The 21,467-nt window shown below is 42.0% G+C and overlaps 1 protein-coding gene across 4 annotated transcripts in view; it reads left to right on the top strand.

Moving 5' to 3' along the window:
* The first annotated feature begins 6,710 nt into the window (after positions 1 to 6,710).
* The window catches only part of RASL10B (RAS like family 10 member B), a 41,082-nt gene continuing 26,325 nt past the window's right edge, over positions 6,711 to 21,467 (top strand). Inside the window, exons 1-2 of one of the 4 annotated variants that reach the window (XM_087958132.1) lie at positions 6,711 to 6,836; positions 9,090 to 9,187. Coding sequence is in view for 1 of the 4 variants with exons in the window: in XM_087958141.1 (XP_087814267.1) it covers positions 9,065 to 9,187 (123 nt within the window). In the remaining 3 variants the exon portion in view is untranslated. Of the gene's footprint in view, positions 6,837 to 8,641; positions 9,188 to 9,830; positions 9,860 to 21,467 lie in introns of those variants that run through there. The other 3 variants (XM_026672448.2, XM_087958141.1, XM_087958135.1) reach the window with 3 other exon arrangements.

Below are 21,467 nucleotides of genomic sequence, written 5' to 3'. Positions count from 1 at the left end.
CCCTGATGTCCAAAAGGTTGGCGACCCCTGCTTTAGTCCAACCTCCTGCTTAAGACAGGGACCCAATACAATTTCCTACCAAATTTGAACACACTTAAATTGTGGCCACAACAAAAGTCAACATGATAAATCCCTATCCTCTGGAACAGGAACCTCTGGAATATGTCTATGAAGCCTATAATTAAAGAGACATTTATTCAGATCCGCTCACCATTTCTTGGCTGTATTAACCAAGTCTTGCCTAATAGATTAGCTTTTTTTTTCTATCCATTCATTTGTGATAAAGCTATTGATTCTGAAGGTTTAAAACTTTTTTTTTTTGCTGAAGATTACATATGTGTTCATTGTGCACAAATCCATTCCCAATGTTGTTGCTGGCATTGTTTTCAGTTCATTTTCTTGTTTCTAATTCTGCATTTTTAGTTTTTGTCTTGACCTTTGGGTTGTTCAACAACCAACAAACCCTTTAAAGAAAGGCAAGGCCAGACAGGGCGCTGTCTCTGTGAATAGGTCCTATTGACACCCCAAAGTATTGTGACTGGTTTTATGTGACACAACATGCTTTGGAAATGGCCTGTCGGATGCCCCAGGCTTCTTTCACCTCCTGCCCTGGTAGGTGGAAGATCTCGCCAGAAGAAAGAAAAATGCAGGCAGCAGCTGTTGCAACAAAGGATTCCCCTGTGGCACTGTCTCTGTTCTCCAGCTTTGTGCAATACCAGTGCAATATCAACAGTCGCTCTGTGAGTTCCCCCATCCTTATCTGGCTCCCCTAAAGGCTTTCATTCAAGAACCTGACATCCCTTCCTTGTCTCAGATCATCTTGTGATCCCAGCCTTCCGGCTTACCGTCTTGTGCTGTTGACTTCAAATCAACAGCTGTATCTATGCAGTCACTGAAGGTTGTTGAAGAATTAGACATTTTCCCCTTTATGGTTCCAGTGGGAAAACTGTGTGGGGCGGGAAAAAAATCTCTCTCTCTCTCTCTCTCCCACTCACAGAGGCATCCATATAACACACATACATACAATGTGATAGTCTACAAATGACTTGCTTTTTTTCCTAACCAAATCAGCTCCCCTTTTTTGGGGGAAAAACATGTTTCTAGACAAGTGCTGACATTTTATTCAATATCTTGTCTGTTTTATAGTTTTATTTTTTATTAGTTTATAATATAAAGTACAAAAGAAAATAGTGGGAAAGTAAGGCAGGGAAAAGGGAAGGGAAAAGTGTAGGGCAAAAGGAAGAAAGAAAGAAAAAAGACATAGACTTCCCTTTAGTCCAGTAGAAAAAGATAATAGTATCAAACCTCAACTTTTTACTTTTACCTAGTACAGTGATGGCTAACTTTTTCAGCTTGGTGTGTCGAAAATCGGGAAAAAGTGTAGCCTTCCTCGGGTCGTGTGTCACTTCAAGAAATATCAATAATTTGGTTTATGACGGACTGGGCTGGGGTGATCACACAGGGCTGTGAAACTCGTCTCCCTGGTCTCAGGGCTGCAGGTGCAGGATGTGGGGATCGGAAGGCTGTGAACCTCAGGGCTGTGAACCTCATGGATCTCCTTTCCTCCTGTAGCGTTCCTGAGGTAATGAAACTGACAAACCTCAGTTTATGGTGGTTAAAACTGGTTCTCTGCTGCAAAGATCTTGCGGCAGCGGTGACACCACGCCCACGCAACAAGCAGGGAGCAGGGAGCACGCGTGTCATAAGTTAGCCATCACTGGCCTAGTAATATAAACTAGCCATTTCTATAACAACTAATCTATCTAATCGGTAAAACCCAATAGCAAAGTTTTCTTTTGCCCCCCACCTCAAGCACAAAGTCCAGAAGCGGATTCTAAGTAGAAACAAAATTGTGTTTTTTTTCTTTAATCAAAGTAGTCAATTTAGACATCTCTGCTAACTCCAACTTTTGCAGCGATTCATCCATCGTGGGAATCAAAGTGTCCTTCCATCAACATCTTGTCTTTTTTACTATTCTGCCATGATAGGCAGATAGGAATTTTCAATCACACATATACACCATTTTTCCATTTCTGACAGCTCTGGGATTTTACAGATTACAGATAATCAGAGTTGGAAGGGACCTTGTAGGTCATCTAGTCCAACCCACCGCCCAAGCAGGAGACCCTACACCATTTCTGACACATGGGAGTCCAATCTCTTCTTGAAAGTCTCAAGTGATGGCACTCCCACAACTTCTGAGGTTCCATTGGTTGATTGTTCTCACTGTCAGAAAGTTTCTCCTTATTTCCAGGTTAAATCTCTCCTTGTTCTGTTTCCATCCATTATTCCTTGTCTGGCCTTCGGGTGCCTTGGAAAATAGCTTGACCCCACTCCCCTCTGTGGCAGCCCCTCAAATATTGGAACACTATATGATACCTAGGCGAGAAGGGCAGCATACAAGCAAAAATAACAAATAAAAGATCCATATTGTGGCCTGGAAAACTTCATGCTCTCCTGTCACAAGAGTTGAGCTTGATTTAAATGCATCCTTGCCTTTCTAAGAGTATCAGAGCATTTTGGGGAGGACCAGCACAAAGCATCAATTTTTTGGCGTTTTTATGTTGAATTTTAATGGTGCAGTTTGGGTAGATAGGCATGGATCTGTAAAAAGTGCTAAGGTCCAAGTGCTCACCCTTAGATGAAAATTTGTCTGAAACTTTATCTTGAGGGACATACTTCGGACCACACTGGGAAGCTATATCTGCTTTGGGTAATCTTTGGCCATCCCAAGAGATAAAAGTGATTTTAAAATGGAAGAAAGCAACCAGGTGAATGTAGATCTCATCTGCAGCATTGGTGGACCAATGGGTAGCTTTTCAAATGAAGAAAGCTACTTACAGTAAGTTTATGGCATTGTAAAGAAATCCTGGATGTCACCAGAGACATATTGGTTTGGAAAGGAACAAAGTCTGCCAGAATCATAAAAGCAGAGACAATTATTGTTAATTTCCAACCTCCTCTTTCATAGACCCATATGAGATGGGCTGGTGTACTGAGGTGCTCTTCAATAGACAAAGTAGAATCTAATTAAATAAACAATTGCTCAGATACACATGTAGGTTCCAGGACCATGAATGCCACAATCTAGATTTTTTCCCCCTACAGTATATCATGTGATTAATGTATAATAACAGGAAGACATTCTTAGCCAGTTCAAGAAAACCTACTAGGGCTATAGTCTTTACAACTATTCATTTAACAACTATTACAATGGCACTGAAAAAAATGACTTACACCAGAGGTGGTATTCAGCAGGTTCTGACCAGTTCTGGAGAACCAGTAGTGGAAATTTTGAATAGTTTGGAGAACCAGCAAATATCACCTCTGACTGGCCCGCCCCCATCTATTCTCTGCCTCCTGAGTCCCAGCTGATCAGCTGGGTCTTCTTTTGTTGCCCTGCACAGGAGAACAGAACTGGAAAGCAGGTTAGTGGGGTGGGGAGGGAATGGGGATTTTGCAGTAACCTTCCCCCAGGAGTGGGGAGGGAATGGGGATTCTACATTATCCTTCCCCTGCCATGCCCATTAAGCCACACCCATCATGCCAGGCCATGCCCACAGAACCGGTAATAAAAAAATTTTGAATCCCATCACTGACTTACACCAATCTGCACATTTAACAACGGTCACAGCATCCCCATGGTTATGTGATCAAAATTTGGGCACTTGGCAACCGGTGTGTATTTATGCAGTTGCAGTGTCCTGGAGTCATGTGATCATTTTCTGCAACCTTCCCAGGTAGCTTCTGACAAGCAAAGTCAATGGGAAATCCAGATTAAATCCTGTATGATTAATTTAACAACTGCAGTGGTTCGCTTAATAACCTGCGAAAAAGATCATAAAAATGGGTGCAAATCACTTAACTGTCTTGTTTAGCAGTGGAATTTCTGATCCCAATTGTGATTATAAGTCAAGGACTACATATATGTACACTGAGTGCATTTACCCAGGTTAATGAAAGGGGACACATTTAGACACATTAACAGTGATTCTTGTTAACTTTGTTTATTTTTCTATATCCTTGATTTAGCAATAATGCAATCCCAGTCCATTTGATTATTTATGGCCATATATATATATGTATTGCATGATCCAGAAAATGGTTAGATGTAATGTGCCAATACACCAATCTAAAATTTCTTGGACATTTAGGGAGATGAAAGTGAACAACAAAGAGAAAAATTATTTTACTAAATATTGTTTGAATTCAGCATCGGCATATGAAATTAATAGTGCAGTTTTTGATTAAAAATGGGATGCCCTGAGGCACACTTGAGATATGGTTTGCATTTGTTTAATCAGTTGAGGCTCTTCCAAACATTTGCTACGATTCTGCTAAATGCATAAAAAGAAGACAATTTTGGACAGAGGGATGAAAAATCTTAAGGACAGGAAAATCATGATCCTCCAGCTCAGCTGATCTGCAATTCCCAGCATTCTTCACTAACAAGGATGCAAAGTGTACTTCTGCCATAACTGGAAGGTTACAAGTTTTTCATCCCTAAGGAGGGCAGAGTTTCTTACATCTCTAATTACAAAAAACACTGAGCAGTTTCCTATTGGATGTCATAATTTGAAGGGAAAGATGCCTGGAGGGAGGGGGGCTCAAAGCAAGATAGTTGCTGGGTGGAAATAAGGTCAGGTTGGATTTGGACTTCGCTTCTTGCTTCTGTCTCATTATTGAAGATTTTTAGGAAACCAGAAGAGATCTTCCCGCAGGACCAGGGGCAACATTTTTGGATGTCCATGCTAGCTTTAGCGCAGTGTTTTTCAAACTTGGCAAGTTGAAGATGGGCCAGAATTCCCCAGCCAGCAAATTGAAGACCACTCATCTTAAAGTTGCTGTCATGCTCTTGTTGGAGTCTGATTCTGAGGGGGAGATGGAGCAGCTGACAGGGAGTGGGAGTGTGGCTCCGATGGCTGTGGAAAAAACGGGGGAAGGGCACAGTCCAGCTGGGCATTCAGAGGAAGACCCAGGGCCATCCCCTCTTCATCCTAGGCATGCAGGGAGGAACGGAGAAGGGAGCAACATGGCTTACAGGAGAGAAAAAGGCCCTGATTCCTTTCATTAGTTGCAGCTGGGAGAACAGGATATAAGAGGGGCGTTTGCACACAGCACCTTGCTGGAAGCAAAGTGTGCATTATCTTTGTCAAGGCTTATCTGGGTTTTGGCATCCTCCCAACTGCAGGTTCTGTGTTATCTTTTGGAAGTCTGCAATTTATCATCCTGGCCTGCCGTGTTAATTACTTCAGTGTGGTTTGCGTTGGTTTTTTTTTATTTCTAATTATCTTTACTTTGGGTTCAGACTGCATTTCTTCCCTTCGTAGACTCTTTTTGGAAGAGTTTGATCTCCAGCCGAGGATAACTGGACACTGGGGGCCAAGTTGGAGGCATTAAAGGGAATTTGTTTTACTTTTGTGACTGTTATTTTTGTGTCATGCCCTGGGTCATCACAGTTGCCAAGGTTAAGAAAAGTTACATTAGAAGTACTTGATCAAAGATGCACAAATTCCTTATTCCTATTGCATTTTGATGAGACTATAACTACAGATAATCCTCAACTGACGTTATGACACTGAAAAAAGTGGCTTACAACAGATCCTTGTACTTGCCACCATTGCAGCATCCCTACTGTCACATGATCAAAATCTGGGTGCTTGGCAACCAGCATGAATTTACGATGGTCGTAGCATTCCCAGGGACTTATGACTAGCCTTTGCAACCTTCCCAGCTGGCTTCTGACGAGCAAAGTGAATGGGGGAAGCTGGATGTACTTAACTGCAGTGACTCACTTAACGACCGTGGCAAAAAAGATCATAGAATCAGGTTTCACTCACATAAAAACTGCTTAGCAATGGAAATTTTGGTCCCAGTTATGGTTGTACGTCAAGGTCTACCTACTGTATATGTATACTTCTGGTACTCTCATTTCCTGAAGAATACTGAGGAAAGTGGTAAATATCAGGGTCCCCAACCACGGTCCGCGGACCGGTACCGGTCCGCTGAACAGGTCCTACCGGGCCGCTGGCTTGCTGGCGCCGCCATCTTTTTTGAAAAAGTGCTTCCGGTGAGCTTTTCCGGTGAAAGCTCACCGGGCACGCTTTCATCAAAAAAGATGGCGGCGCTTAGCGCTCGTGAGCTTTTCCGGGTAGAAAGCCATTTCTACCCGGAAAAGCTCATCGAGCGCTGCGCGCCATCTTTTTTTTGATGAAAAAGTGCTTCCGTGAGGTCACCGGAAGCACTTTTTCATAAAAAAGATGGCGGCGCCCAGCTGATGCCGGCATGGCCGCGGCGCCCAGCTGATGCCAGTACCGGGCCGCGGCGTAAAAAGGTTGGGGATCACTGGTAAATATGACACAGGGACTTAAATGTATCTCCTATAGCAGGGGTGTCAAGCTGGATTTTTTCTGTTGGAAGAAATATCCTTTTGGGTTCAGTTACAAGTGAGGAAGAAAGACACTGGAAACATGGTGACTGCTTGGAAAGATGGTTTAATGGTGGACAGGATCACGTGCCTTGGGTGAAGAAAGGAAGGTGAAAAAAGAGCTGAGATGCTAAGAGACCCTTAGTTTTATAACCTCTGTTGGGCCCCACCTTAGTGTTTCCTGTTCTTGTGCAAGAAATGTATCCCATTGGCTGTCAGACTCCCAGGGGCGGGGTTTTAGCTAACTTTGTCAGCTTTGTCTGGACCACATGGCTTCACCTTGTGCTGGCTGATGCCATCTTCCCAGGCCAGGTGAGATGGGCAGAGACCTTTATTATGTAGAATACTCTGGCCTAGGCCTTAATGGCCCACCAATTAACAAAGGTGGGGGTGAGCTTCTGCTTCTGAGGTGAGTTTCTGCTTCTACTCTTCTTAGGGGAAATATTCTGCCTTTTTAATATTTTCTAGGATATTTCATTTTTCTAGAAGAGGGGTGGGTGCTAACTTCCTACACTTCAAGGGCCGGATTGGCATTGTACTTCTGCTATGCGGGTTGGCTGAGGGGTGTGTGGAGACGGGATGGTCACTGTGCGTGCCCCTCCACCCCATTTTCAGACTAAACGGCTTTCAGAGTCCGAAAGCTCAGAAGAGTTAACCTCTGGTCCCAGTGACAAACCCAGATTTGGGTCCTGCAACATTATCCTGGGACATGTATATTCACTTTCAATTCATTTGAAGGAACTTAGGATGATCTGTTCAAGTAAATAAAATTCCTGGGAAAGGTGGTCGGAAACAGGAAAAGAAATAAGATCAGAAATAATGTGCACAAGAGGATTGTGAAAATATTTGCAGACCCCTCACATCCCGGACATAAACTGTTTCAACTCCTACCCTCAAAACGACGCTATAGAGCACTGCACACCAGAACTAGACAAAAGGACAGTTTTCCCCCCAAAAGCCATCACTCCAAAGGTGGTATTCAGCAGGTTCTGACCAGTTCTGGAGAACCGGTAGTGGAAACTTTGAGTAGTTGCAAGAACCGGCAAATACCACCTCTGACTGGAGATTTTACAGTATCCTTCCCCTGCCACGCCCTCCAAGCCATGCGCACAGAACCAGTAGTAAAAAAAATTGAATTCCACCACTGCATCACTCTGCTAAACAAATAATTCCCTCAACACTGTTCAACTATTACAAAGCCTTCACTGCTATTACTGTTAATCTTCCCATCACTCCTTATCACCCATCCCCTCCCACTTGTGACTGTATGACTGTAACTCTGTTGCTTGTATCCTTACGATTTATATTGACTGTTTCCTAGTATGATTTGATTGTTTATTGTACCCTATGACTATTATTAAGTGTTGTACCTTATGATTCTTGAGTCTTGATAAATATATCTTTTCTTTTATGTACACTGAGAGCATTTGCACCAAGACAAATTCCTTGTGTGTCCAATTACACTTGGCCAGTAAAAAATTCTATTCTATTCTATTCACAAGCTACAGTTATCTGTAGTTCACTTAATATAAGGGAAAACTTCTTTATTGTAAGATCTACTACAAAAGCAGAGTGCCTTACCAACTGAAATGAAGGGTTCTTCGTCTCTGGAGATTTTTAAGTAGAGGCTCTTCTGTCATCTCTCTCATTGTTGAATTGGTTTTCTTGGACATAGCAGAGGGGTGTAACTGACATGTTCCTTCCAATTCTATGATTCACTACACCAGTTGTGATTTAATTAGCCAACCACAGGTAAGAAAGCAAACTATGTTTTATTATTTGCACAGATGCCACCAGTCTGCTATGGCACTCTCATTCCTATGCAGCCAGTTGCTTTTAAAAAGAGACAATTTTTTAACCCCTAAAATCAGCACACTTTTCCATTCCCCAGTGTAGCAGAATATCCTTTTTGACACCCTTATCCTTTCTCACCACCTAGCAGTGAGAAGATGTGAAGATATAGTTACAACTGCACAAGTACCAGGGAGACACAAAACTCTCTTGGTCCAACCTACTACCTCTCAAGGTTGTTGTGCAGGTAAGGTAAAAGAAGAGGTCGTTATGGAAGCTACCCGGAACCCCCTGAGAAAAGGCAGGATTGAAATCTAAGGAGGAAACGATGAAGTCTCTGGCAATTGGGTCAAGAGAGGCCCGGCCTATCCGAATCCGCGTGACACCTCCCTGCCTCTACGGATTTCTCCAAACTCCCGACGCGGTTCCGTTGCTTCCTCTCTTTCAAAGTTAGCCAAAACACGTCAGGCTTTGTGACCCAGTGGATCTCCAGCGGGCAGTAGCAGGAGATTTCCTACTCCCCCCACCCACCCACCTTTCCTTCCTTACACGCACACACGCACACAGAGCGCTCTTCCCGAACACACTTCTCTGCATTACCCAATGAAGCGAGAAGAGCACATTCCATTTTTATATCCCGAAACGACGGGAGGAAGCCGCCGTCCCTGGGTTCGCAGAAGCAGCCGATCTGCCTCCACCCCGAGTCCCTTCTGGTCTCTTGCCTACAAGTAGCCGTAGGCTTCTCCCCCCACCACCACCCCGCGTCCGCGATCGCGGTTGTTCCCCTCCCCCCAGCCCCCTCCCCCCGAGCCCCCATATCTTCCAAGATCAGGGTGGGACTACTGAATGGAATATTTCCCCTTCTCTACAGCCAGCCGGGCCCCCACCGGATTTCAAGGATTTAGGATCCGTCACCAGAGACATTGCACAGTGGGGGAAGAGTGTCCTTGGCGCGCTCATCACTGCAAGGTAAGGGATGTCCGGGTTTGCGGAGGGTGGGGGAGAGGGGAGAGAAAAGATCTTGAGAAAAAGAAAAGGGACCCTTTCACCTCACAACAGCCAGGCTGATGGATGGGCAAGGAGAGAGGGGAGCAGCGCAGGTGAACCAGGTACCTGCTTGTAGGAGGTGAAGGGGATGTTGAAAGGCCAGTGGAAAGGGCCAAGTTACAATTGCACACCTGGAAGAACGGTGTTGGGGGAGGGGGGTGGCGGGGGTCCCGTGGGCTCTTCCTTCTCTCCCACCAGCACCAGCCTCCACGGGGGTTTGTGGGGAAGAGAAGCCAAGGGATGAGGCTCAGCAATTGCTGATTGAGTCGCCTGGTGGCGGGAGGGGGGAGGGAAGGAAGGAAGGAAGAAAGGCAGGCAGTGGACAATCCCGTGACAGTGACTCGAAATGCCACCACAAGAAAACTCTCATTTTCTTCTTCTGCTGCTGCTGCTTCTCGGCTCCCCACTCCCCGAATCTCCCAAAATGGATTTGAAGGGGGAGGCGCGACAAAATCTTGGCTTCTGCTCTGGTGTTAGGAAAAAGCATACTTTGCCATCAAGGAGATGCTGAAACCAGAAAGCAGGGGGTGGGGAGGGAGAGCTTGGGCCAACCGAGGAGGAATTCAGCCTTCAGCAGGTCACTTTAGAAAGAGGGTAGATTAAATCAAGCAAGGGGAGGAAGCTTACCTTAAGGATCTTCAGAAGGAAAAAAAAAGGCTTGGGTGCAAAGTCAGGAGGGCTGGTGGGAATGGAGCAGGTTCTTGCACTACTAGGCCAATGTTTTTCAACCTCAGGAACTTCAAGGTGTGTGGACTTCAGTCCTCAGAATTCCCCAGCCAGACAGGTTGCAGTCTACACATCTTAAAGTTTCTGAGGTTAAAAAACACTGCACTGGGTGTCCACTTGCTTCCCCTGGGTTTTCACACCACAGGTGCTCTGGCTGAATTGCTAAAATGCTAGTGAGCTATTCCAGTTATACCCAGCCATGTTTTTCCTTCTGGGAAGTGCCTCTTGTGTGTTTATATAAGTTTCTTCCTAATCCCTTCCCGCCCTCATTTTGTCATGCACCTTTTCTGAAAATGGCTGAACATTTGGCTCCATGGCAAAAATCAAGCAGTGGGAGTGCCAATTTAAGCACCATTGTAACATCCCATTAGGTGCACTTGGGATATGGAACTTTGGGAAGACTTTCAATTGCATGCAGCTTTAACTCAGTTACTGGAGTTATTACGAGGTGCTTGCTCTCTGGTTCATGGCCTGGATCAGATGGATGAATTATTCTTCTATATAGACCCATTTCCAGACCTCTGTTAACATGATCGCTTTGGACCCTGTGTTGGATCTCAAAACATTTTTATTCCGATTCCCCAATCATTTTGGAAGGGGAAGGCAAAGTGGAAATGCACATTTTGGCGCAAAATTCTACTGTGCAACAGCCCAGCTTCATGAATCCATAATGACCATGTGCTCCAGTTTAACATCCACATTTACAGTCTGTGCATACCATCAGCACATAGTACAGGTGCTCTAGATCAGCTGATGGATGTTGCTGTCGCCCTTTGTGGGAGCACATCTGCTTCCTGGGTGGATGGATGTGTCATTGCTCTCGGCCGCTCACAATGTGCTTGCTTGCCTTGTGATCCTGGCATACGCTTCCCACAGATGTCATGTTCCCACCATGCTAAGACAAACTGTGAAAAACTTTGGCTATTTCACACGTCCCTCGGTAAGGTCAGGAGATCAGTCTGTTTTAGCTAGAACTGTGCTGCAAAGCAGAGTGCCTCTGAGCACCAAAGGCAGGACATAAATGGGGGATACACTTTCTCCCAATATTAAACATGCTTCTGGCATTTGAGACATGTGGTCTTTTGCAGGGCATAGAAAGGACACTTGAACACCGTTTTCCTATGAAAAAATAGTCAAGATGTACCTGATAGGAGGAAAGAGTTTGCTTTAGAGCAGAAGTGTGCAACCTAAAGTTTTGGAAGCTGTGTGCAGCCCATTACCACCAAAGTTTAGCCTTTACGTACCTTTACTTGTTATCCAGTTAAAATGTTAATACAGTGGAAAAGAATTACAAATCCTTCTAATCAAACTCAACTCTTGGTGGATATGTTCATGAAGTTTTCCTGGCAGCTGTTTAAAAAGGATTGCCCTTGCAAATATCCAGGATATTTTTGTCAAATTCCTGGTCTGGCCTACAGCCTTGGATTTCCTGGTGCTGTCCTGTCCATTACGACTAAGGTCTAATTCTGTTTAGGTTTTTGTTTTTTTTAAACACTCCTCCCCCTTCTGCCCAACCAGATAAGCTTTCCCAGAGCTTGGAAAGGAACAGATATTTTTTTTATTAGAGCATTTTCTCCATGTAAGGAGATTAAAAAAAAAATCCTTCCCCAAAGATATAGCTCAGTGTTTCTCAACCTTGGCAAATTTAAGAAGTGTGGACTTCAACTCCCAGAAGTCCTCAGCTAGCATAGATGGGGCATTCTGGTTGGGGCATTCTGGCTGGGGCATTCGGGGGGTCGAAGTCCAAACATCTTAAAGTGGCCAAGGTTGAGAAATGCTGATATAGATGATAAAGCAAGAGCATTTACATCTTATTTGTAGCATAAAACAGATTTGTATGATCTGAAGCCTTAGAGCTATATGCAGCCTCCAAATTCCTTGGATGTGGCCCCTAAGGTTCCTTTAATATGTAGGAGTATGTAAAATATAACTCTATGGTGATTATATTAACTCTGCAAAATTAAAATTAAACCTAAAGACGAATGAAACAAAAATATTTATGTTCCCCTGATCCATGATTTTTTTTGAGGAATTGGGAAAAACTGCATCTCTGCAATAGATTTATCATGATGTGCAGACTGGAACTTCAGGATTCCACCACAAAAGAAGAAGAAGAAGAAGAAGGAAAAGAAAAGAATGAACAGTAGTGTTTAAACAAAGTGCTACTTCAGCAACACATCACTGGTTGGCCTGATGATTATGACCTAGAGAAATAGGAATTAAGAAATAAGAATTTCTTAATTCCTATTTTATTTCTTAATTATTTCTTATTTCTTAATTATTTTATTTCTTAATTATTTCTTAATTCCTATTTCTCTAGGTCATATAATGTCTCCAAACTCTTTCTGTTAATTTGGAAGCCATATTGCAAGGATAGATGACCCTTTGTTTAGCAATTTGGAAGGGGTGGGAGCTGCTCCAATTGTCAGCAATAATGATTAGAGGTGACTTGAGGGACAAACATCAATTGTTGGAGGAGGCTATATGCAGCCCTGGGACTTCAAGTTTATTATGCATGTATTGATCAGCACATTTGTTTCTAGCAGAACCTTGCTAGGAAATTAGCAGTTTCATTCAAGCTTCTTAGCTCCCAGAAACGATGTCTTAATGTGATTTTCAAATTAGCTGTTTTCTGATAAAATCTTTTTGAGTTGACGAGTTGACAAGTATTTTTTGCAGAGTCAGCTAAGAGAGGGTCCAATGATTCTCATAAATTGGATTATTTTCAGTATATTATTCCTGAGGATATGGCATTGCTTGGGGTGGACTAGCTTGCCATCCATTTTTTAGATCCATGCCTGATAAGAGTGACCTCGTTGTGTAAGGAGTAGTGAAAATTGATTTAGAAGACAACAATAATGCATCATAGAGATAGGAGGGTATTTCCTTGTTTAAAGGAAATAACGGTTATACATATCTGAAGAGAGAAATGGGTAATCAACTTCAAGAGTTCTTGCAGGAAATATCTAGATCAGCGTTTCTCAATTTGGGTGAGTTTAAAGTTCTGAAAGTAGAAGTCCACACATCTTAAACTTGCCATGGTTGAGAAACGCTAAGATTTACTTCAGACCTGTTTTACAGTGGGGCTAGGAGACTGAGAAAACATTATCTGACCTCATAGATGACCTTCAACAAATGACTGCTAGAGAGACGGCGGGAATGTCTTGGTTGCCTTGGATTCCTTAGTAACTTTCAATAAGCTTGGCCATAATAGTTTTCTGGATCACTTGAGGGAAGTGGGAATACAGTACATTGCAATGGTTCCATTTTCTTCTTTCATGAAGATCTCACGTGGTACCGCTTGGTGCCACTTGCTCCTCAAAACAGTGGAATCTCTCAAGACTCCATTGCATTTCCAATGCTTTTTGACATTGGGAGAGGTCATCAAGAATTTTCATCTGAATGACCGTCTTTATTTCCCTATGTTGCCTTAGGTATTAGCTTAGGTATTAGTAAATGCCCGTCTACTAGCAATAATAGGATTAATGAAAGATAATAGTTGAAACTAAATCCAATAAAGTTAAAGATGCTTATTATGAAGGATCATGATCTGGTGGCTGGGACGGGTTCTCTTTTTCTGGACACTGGTCTCATCCTGCTTTTCAAGATGAGACTAAGACTTTATCACCAATCATGACTCTGTCACAACCTCAGTTGTGTCAATTCCATGAAGAGAATTATCTCAGGTGAGGTAACACATATATTCAGATATGTTTTACTGTATACAACTGCAGCAGAGGTGGTATTCAGAGGTTCTGACCAGTTCTGGAGAACCGGTAGCGGAAATTTTGAGTAGTTCGGAGAACTGGCAAATACCCCCTCTGACTGGAGGTTTTACAGTATCCTTCCCTTGCCACGCCCACCAAGCCATGCCCACAGAACCGGTAGTAAAAAAAATTTGAATCCCACCATTGTAGTGCAGCATGTATTACCACCACATGTCTTATAGAAGGCTGTCTTTCCATGTAATACAGAAAATTAAATTGAAAACATGATTGATTTTTAGAGAAACTTGGGGGAGCTATATTATAATTCCTATTCTTCGGATAATACCTTGGCTTTCCAGAGAATTGTGGGCAAAACCCTAGGTAGGTTAGACATAACTTCCCTAAGAAAATGCTTTAGTTTACATAATCCCCATATATGTGAACATTGCCAAAAGAAGTTCTTCAAGTGTGACCAGGTTGTCCCATCAACTTGGGATGAAGACTTCTCAGACCCTGGTCTGCAGAAGACATGCCTGATAGATAGCAAATGTCTGTCTTCTTTAGATGCCTTCAAGAGACCTCCAGACACACATCATTTTTTATGGATGTTGTCACCTTTAGTCATTTTAATATGGTGTTTACACTAATTTTATTCTATTTGGTTTTATTTTTAAATGGTTTAAAAATTAATGTAAACTAGCCTGAACTATTTAGGGAGGGAAGCATGGAAATGAAACAAAGGGACAAAAATACATATATAAGTTATGGTCAACTTATTACCACAACCGAGCCCAAGATTTCTGTGGTTAAGTGAGATATTTGTTAAGCGAGTTTTGCCCTGTTTTACAATCTTTCTTGCTTCAGTTGTTAAGTGAATCATGCAGTTGATATGTTAGTAATCCAGTTGTTAGGTGAATTTGGCATTGATTTTGCTTGTCAAAAAGTCACAAAAGGTGATCACATGACCTTGGAAGGCTGCAACCATCATAAATATGAACTAGTTGAATTTTGATCATATCATCATGAGAATGCGGCAAAGTTTGACTGATAACAGTCATAAGTCACTTTTTTCTGTGTTGTTGTAACTTTGAACAGTCACTAAATTAACTGTTGTAAGTCAAGGACTACCTGTATTGAGCTAAGTAGAAAAGTGGCTTTAATCGGTACTGAGGGGTATCTAAGGCTGATGCTTTTATAGTGTAGGAATTGCATTTACAGGGGCAGGTAATTCCTGAACATCAGTTGCTAAGGGAAAACATCTAGGAAGGGTTGATGTTGATCACCCTACTTGTAGGCTTCCTGAAGGCACCAGGTTAGCTGCTGATTGAACAGAATGTCAACTCATAAAACATTCTGTATACACGTTTTATAGTTGACAACAGAAAGAAGGGGGGTAGTTTCAAAGACCAGGCCACAGAGTGAAATCGAAAGTACATTTCATTCATATTTTCTTCTAAGATTGATTAGATGGCTGAATCTTCTGCCATGAAAAAATCTAATTGGAGAGCATGATTGATGACTCTTGGCTATGGATGTTTTTTCATTGGATGATACACCCAGAGGGGTGGGGGGAAAAGCAGGATCAAGGGTGACAATGAATTACATATCTCAGAGTTGGCTATGCCCAGATTAGTGCTGGAAGTAGAATGTTACCTTCAAATAAATCCTCTTTAGTTTTGGGAGTAAGGCTCATGATTTAATTGGAATAACTGCCGGAACCATAACACAGGCTTTTCACCTGACTATTCCATCACATGCCCCCATGGACCTCATTTTATTTCTTTAGCAAGGTTTTGTTCTTTATTCTCAGCATTTTGCTGAGTTGATTAACATCCCTTCTAGTAAAGGACTGTCTTTCCATACTTGGCCACTCTAGCTGGGAAGAGAGAAGGTAGTTTCTACTTGGAAATCCATAGGATCTCTCATTTTACTAGAAGCGGTAGTAATATCCTATTTGAAGGTGCTTCTGCTTTATCTGATGTTTTTATTTTTAAAAAGACTCACAGTATATCAACCAGTGACAGTGTTCAAAACAGTATAATAATGAAGTTTAAAAGGTGTGGTGGGGGAAAGAAAATACAATTTAGCCTGAGGGAATGTGTTTGAAATCTTAAGATGGGTGTAAAGTTGTAAATATCTGTGTTCAGTATTTCTACTCAAAAAGATGACACAATCTGTTGCAAACTATTTTACTAGTTTAGTTAAAAATTGAGATCAAATTTGAACAAAACAATCCTTAGTTTAAAAAATTATTTTCTTCTTATATAACTTTATTGATTTTCAAAAAACAAAGTTTTAAAGATGAACACAAAAAAGATTTGAAACAAAAAAAGCTCAGAAAAAGTACAAAAAAGAAAAAAGAAAGCAAAATAGAAAACTAATGACTTCCAATTTTCTTTGGTATTGATATAAGTAAAAAAATGTGTCAAACTTTTACTCTAAGATTAACATTTGTCTGCATTGCTTCCATAATGCCATATAATTCTAATCATCAAATCCCCAAAACAACTTTTCATTTCTTTCAGTTTCTTGAAAAAATTCAAAAATGGTTTCCAAGTAAAAATAAAATTAGTCAAAGCAATGCTTTCATCAAGACTGTCAATTTTGCCATTTCTGTCAATTCCACCAACTTCAAAAGATTTGTAAATTTGTAAATCTTTCCACCTTTGAGCATATAAAACGTTTGCTGAAGTTATCATATATAATAGCAAAGTTCCATAAAATGTCTCCATTTGCTTGTCCATTAAGCCAAAAGGAACACCACTTTTTTCAATGGTACATTTAAAATCTAGTGCATTAAAATACATACTTGATTCCAATATTCTAACTTTTTCACATCTCTACCAAAGATGAGAAGAATGTTCCCTCAGTCTCATTCATCAGGACTCTGTGCTGTTGTGTTAATTTTTCAACCAATGCTATTTACTTCTTAATGCCATCAATTCAAGGAGGGTAAATAAAATAACAAGATTGAGAGGAACCACAGAATTTTTCAAATCTGCCCCGTGCTCAATGTAGGATTTGCTAAACCACAGTAAGTAAAGGTGTCCCTTTTATTTTGCTATTTGTAAAACTGTCACCTAATAAAAAAAACCAACTGAATTAATTTATTATGTTGCAAAGTTAGACAGATCTTGGGGAATATTCCAAAAAAAGTCATGCTAGAATTAATTACTAAGAGTTGTGGCAGAATATCTTCAAACAATTCAGCTAAAATGGATAACCAAGTGAACTATTAAATATGGTAATACTGTTCATTCTATTTTGATTTCAGTTCCTCCAATACAACTCAGAAGTATCCGTTTTAAAGGCCTCTATGATCCCTTTTTTAAAAATTAAGAAGGATAACAGTTGGAAATAGGATTTTTTCATCAAACTCCATTTTAAGTATTGGTCCAATTCTTTGTGCTGCTGTATATGTAAGACTGAGTCAAGATAGGATACATATGAAGAACGGTAGAGTAGTTGGCGGGGCCACTGAAAACTGCCTGAGAGGACAAATGGAAAGAACAGAGCTTTTTGGCCTTGGGAAAAGATAGCTGAAAGCAAGGGCTTTATTATTTATCTGTCTGTCTGTCTGTCTGTCTCCTGCCTTTACTATTTTTATAATAATTCAAGGCAGCAAAGATACCTTCCTCCTCCTCCTATTTTTCCCACAATAACAATCCTCTGAGAATGACTGGCCCAAAATCATCCAGCTAGCTAGACTAGAACTCACAGCCTCATGGTTTAAATACTGGTACCTTAACTTCTAGACCAAACTGGTGCATGAGTGTGTGTGTGTATGTGTGTTTAAAATATCAAGATGGCAGCCATGACAGTGTAATTGAAATCCTGTCCCCCTTTTAGGTATGTGGTGCATGCTATAATGCTGCCATAAAAAGGAACCTGGGCTTTATACCAACCATGAGTTTTTTTAACCTTCTTTTGAACCAAAACAAACTATATAGTGGCATCTGCAGCAAAAACTCAGAACTTTTTTTTTAACATCACCCTTATGAATTATTACTGCAAGCCATAGGAAAGCAAAACCTGGGTGGGGAAGGAAAGGATAGGAAAAGCTTCCCAATCGTAAGAGCAGTCCAGTCATGGAACTAATAGCCAGTATTCAGAGGAGTCTCATTTCCATGGAAAGGCATATGTTGAAGATGCTTTAATCTGAATTCTTGCACTGACCAGGTGATAGGACTCAGTGTCCTACATAGTCACTTCCATGTCCGTGATGCTCTGGTGAGTAGAACAGGCTGGAAATCACCCTTTCACCATCTATTCCTGATGACACCGAAATATTTTGGATTTCAATTCAAATCAGACCCAGCCAGCACAATCCAAATACAGGGAATAATGGGATTTATAGGCTAAAATACCTGGAAAACAGCAAGTACACAAATTCTGCTCTACGATGCAGTTTATTCTATTAAAAAGTGCTATTTATTAATCTTCCCTTTTCTGTAAAAACAAAAGAAAAGGATAAGATTTGTGAGGCAATATTGGGGTTGCTGAGTTCAGAAAAAGAAAAATCAAATAAGGCACTGGTCATTCAGGACGCAAGAGGACATATTGAATTTGTGCAACTGATTTCATAAATGTGAAAAACGGCCATAAGTCGCTTTTTTCAGTGCTGTTATAACTTCGAATGGTCAGCAAAAAAACTGTTGTAAATTGAGGACTACCTGACTGCTGAGGAATTAAGAATCCTGAATTTATACTGGAATCATGGGGAGAAGGGAGAAATTATGCTATATGCTGTCTGGGGAATTCTGGGAGTTGAAGTCCAGATGACTTCAAGCTGCCAAGATTGAGAGTCATTATTCTAGAGCAGTGATGGCTAACCTTTTCGTCGTTGCGTGCCGAAAGTGCACGCACGCACACATGTGCCTGCACCCATAATGCAATGCATGCGCAAACCCCCCTACACTGCACACCTCTGCACATGCGCCCATGACCCCCTGCGTGCGCCCAGTCCCCCTGAGCATGCGCACACATTTCCCCAACAAATGCACGGCAGATACCCAACAATCAGCTGGCTGGTGGGGGGGCGCCAGCACATGCTCAGTGGATCAGTTCTGGGCGATGGCCAGAAATGGCTCTGCGTGCCACTTCTGGCACACATGCCATAGGTTAGCCATCACGGTTCTAGAGGCTCCCTCAAATAGCACACCATATAGCTTAATTATGTTGAAATAATTAGTACATTACATTAGTAGATTACATTCAGGGATGGGATTCTACAGGTTTGCACCTATTCGCTAGAACCGGTTGTTAACATTCTAAGCAGTTCGGAGAACCGGTTGTTAGAAGAAATTACTGGCCAAATCCTGTAAGGAAGGCAGGAAGGAAACATTCTGGTGTTGCTTACAGAAACTGCCTCTCTGTTAACCCTTATTACATTCTTGGCAGGACTAGATTTCCTGTCTCAGGAACTTCTCTGGAGTTTTCCCCCCCCCCTCCTTTGCTGGTACTTTGCTTGTGTGGAGTGACCATTCAAAGTTACAATGGCACTGAAAAAAGTGACATGACCGTTTTTCACACTTATGACTGTTGCAGCATCCCCATAGTCATGAGAGGCCAGGCGAGGAGATGCCTGTCTTGATGTGAGTGATATTGAGTTGGCCACACCCAGCCAGTCACATGACCACCAAGCCATGCCCACCCAGTCACGTGACCACCAAGCCATGCCCACCACCTAAGCCAGTGATGGCTAACCTATGACACGCGTGTCACTCGTGACACGCCGAGGCACTTTGACTGACACGCCTGTTGGTGTGGGGAAAACCTGCACATTTAGAGGCTGCCTGTGCTCTGCTCCAATCCCTGCTCCCTGCTTGTTGCGTGGAGGCATGGTGTCACCGCTGCCGCAAGATCTTTGCAGCAGAGAACCAGTTTTAACCGCCATAAACTGAGATTTGTCAGTTTCATTACCTCAGGAATGCTACAGGAGGAAAGGAGATCCATGAGGTTCACAGCCCTGTAAGGTGGCCTTCCGATCCCCACATCCTGCACCTGCAGCCCTGAGACCAGGGAGACGAGTTTCACAGCCCTGTGTGATCACCCCAGCCCAGTCCGTCATAAACCAAATTATTGATATTTCTTGAAGTGACACACAACCCGAGGAAGGCTACACTTTTTCCCGATTTTCGACACACCAAGCTGAAAAGGTTAGCCATCACTGACCTAAGCCATGCCCACAGAACCGGTTGTTAAAAATTTGAATCCCACCCCTGTCTGCGTGCCACTTCTGGCACACATGCCATAGGTTAGCCACCACGGTTCTAAAGGCTCCCTCAAATAGCACACCACATGGCTTAATTATGTTGAAATAATTAGTACATTACATTAGAGATTACACTAGACACACACAGCAGTGACATAACAGTTTAATTAACTTCATCTTGACTCTGTTTATTGAAGAAATATCAACTAACGCTAGATATAAAAGAGGAAGAGCAAGGGAAACATTTGTTCCCCTGCTAAAATTTGTCTTCAAAATATAGGAAAAGAAAGTATCAGTGGTGTGATTTCTCCCTGGTTTTTGCTTTTTAAAGGTAAGGATTTTTTTTCTAAGGGAAAGGAATGGATTTTTTCTAAGAGAAAAGCGGGGAGGGACTAACTCCAATGGTTTTTTCCCCCTAAGATAAACTACCTAACAATTGTTCAGGCTGAATGCAATAGAGCATGTTTCCTTTCTTGAACATACTTGGTTATTTATTAGATTATATGCCATTTCAATAACAAAATGATTTTATAGGTAGTCCTTGACTTATGGCAGATCATTTAGTGACTGTTCAAAGTTACAACAGACCTCGCTGGGGTAGTTATGACCCAGATTTGAAGTGCTGATAGTCAACTTCCCTTGTAGTCACATTTATAACTGTTTACAATGTCCTGCCCTCATGTGACCAAGTTTTATGATGATTTTGCCAAAAACTGGCATTTATTTCTGTTTTTTGGCAAAACTGCCACATAGTAAACCACGGGTCTGCTTAATGACCAAGGCATTTGCTAAATGGCTGCCACAAAAAAGGTCATAAAATCAGGTCATTATATGGGTGACTTGAGTTACAACCATCACGAGTTATGACTATGATGGACAAAAAGCAAAAGGTTTGAATCTTACACATGGACGGTATGGTCTTGGTGGGCTGTGTTTCTTAACTTTGTTACATCTATTGCAGGGTTGCATACACTATAGTTTCCTTGTGGGCCTCAATTTAAACTAGCCAGGAAATCTGCTGCCACTTTCCATTCATTATAATCAGGTTTTTGACAATACAAAAGCAGCTGCCCACTCTTGTGCTAAACCACATGATCTATCTGTACAGTATATGGATTAGCATGTTGTGTGAGTGCAGCCACAAGGATCTGTCAGGCATGGATAAGGATTGGTATGTTGCGCAAATCTAACCAAATGGAATTTTATTCCATAAACCATGGTTAGGTATCCATTGTGTCATGCAATATGTGAAGCTGGTCAGAACCCTAAAAGAACCATATAGACTTCTGAAATGGCTAAGGACTTTTGAGTTTATCGGAAAAGAGTTCTGTTTAATTTCTTTAACACCCGATATGCTGCTATTTGGAGGCAGCTTGAAAATATTCATGTAGGATAAACATCAAGTCTACGCCACCATGTGGTGTGAGTTTTCAGCTTAAAAGTTTAAGAAAGGAGCGTGGTGCTCACAAGGCTGGCAATTGGCAAGCTCGCGTCCGAGATCCATTCTGCTGCAGGTGAGATGAGCTCCTGTCACACGCTCCAGCTCCTGCCAACC

The sequence above is a fragment of the Notechis scutatus genome, chromosome 1 (genome assembly GCF_049901735.1).
Source record: "Notechis scutatus isolate UNSWTSFEM ecotype Mainland chromosome 1, rNotScu1.2, whole genome shotgun sequence".
In the NCBI taxonomy this organism is placed as follows: Eukaryota; Metazoa; Chordata; class Lepidosauria; order Squamata; family Elapidae; genus Notechis; species Notechis scutatus.
The sequence above is the reverse complement of the archived record's forward strand: the minus strand, read 5'-3'. Positions and strand labels throughout refer to the sequence as shown.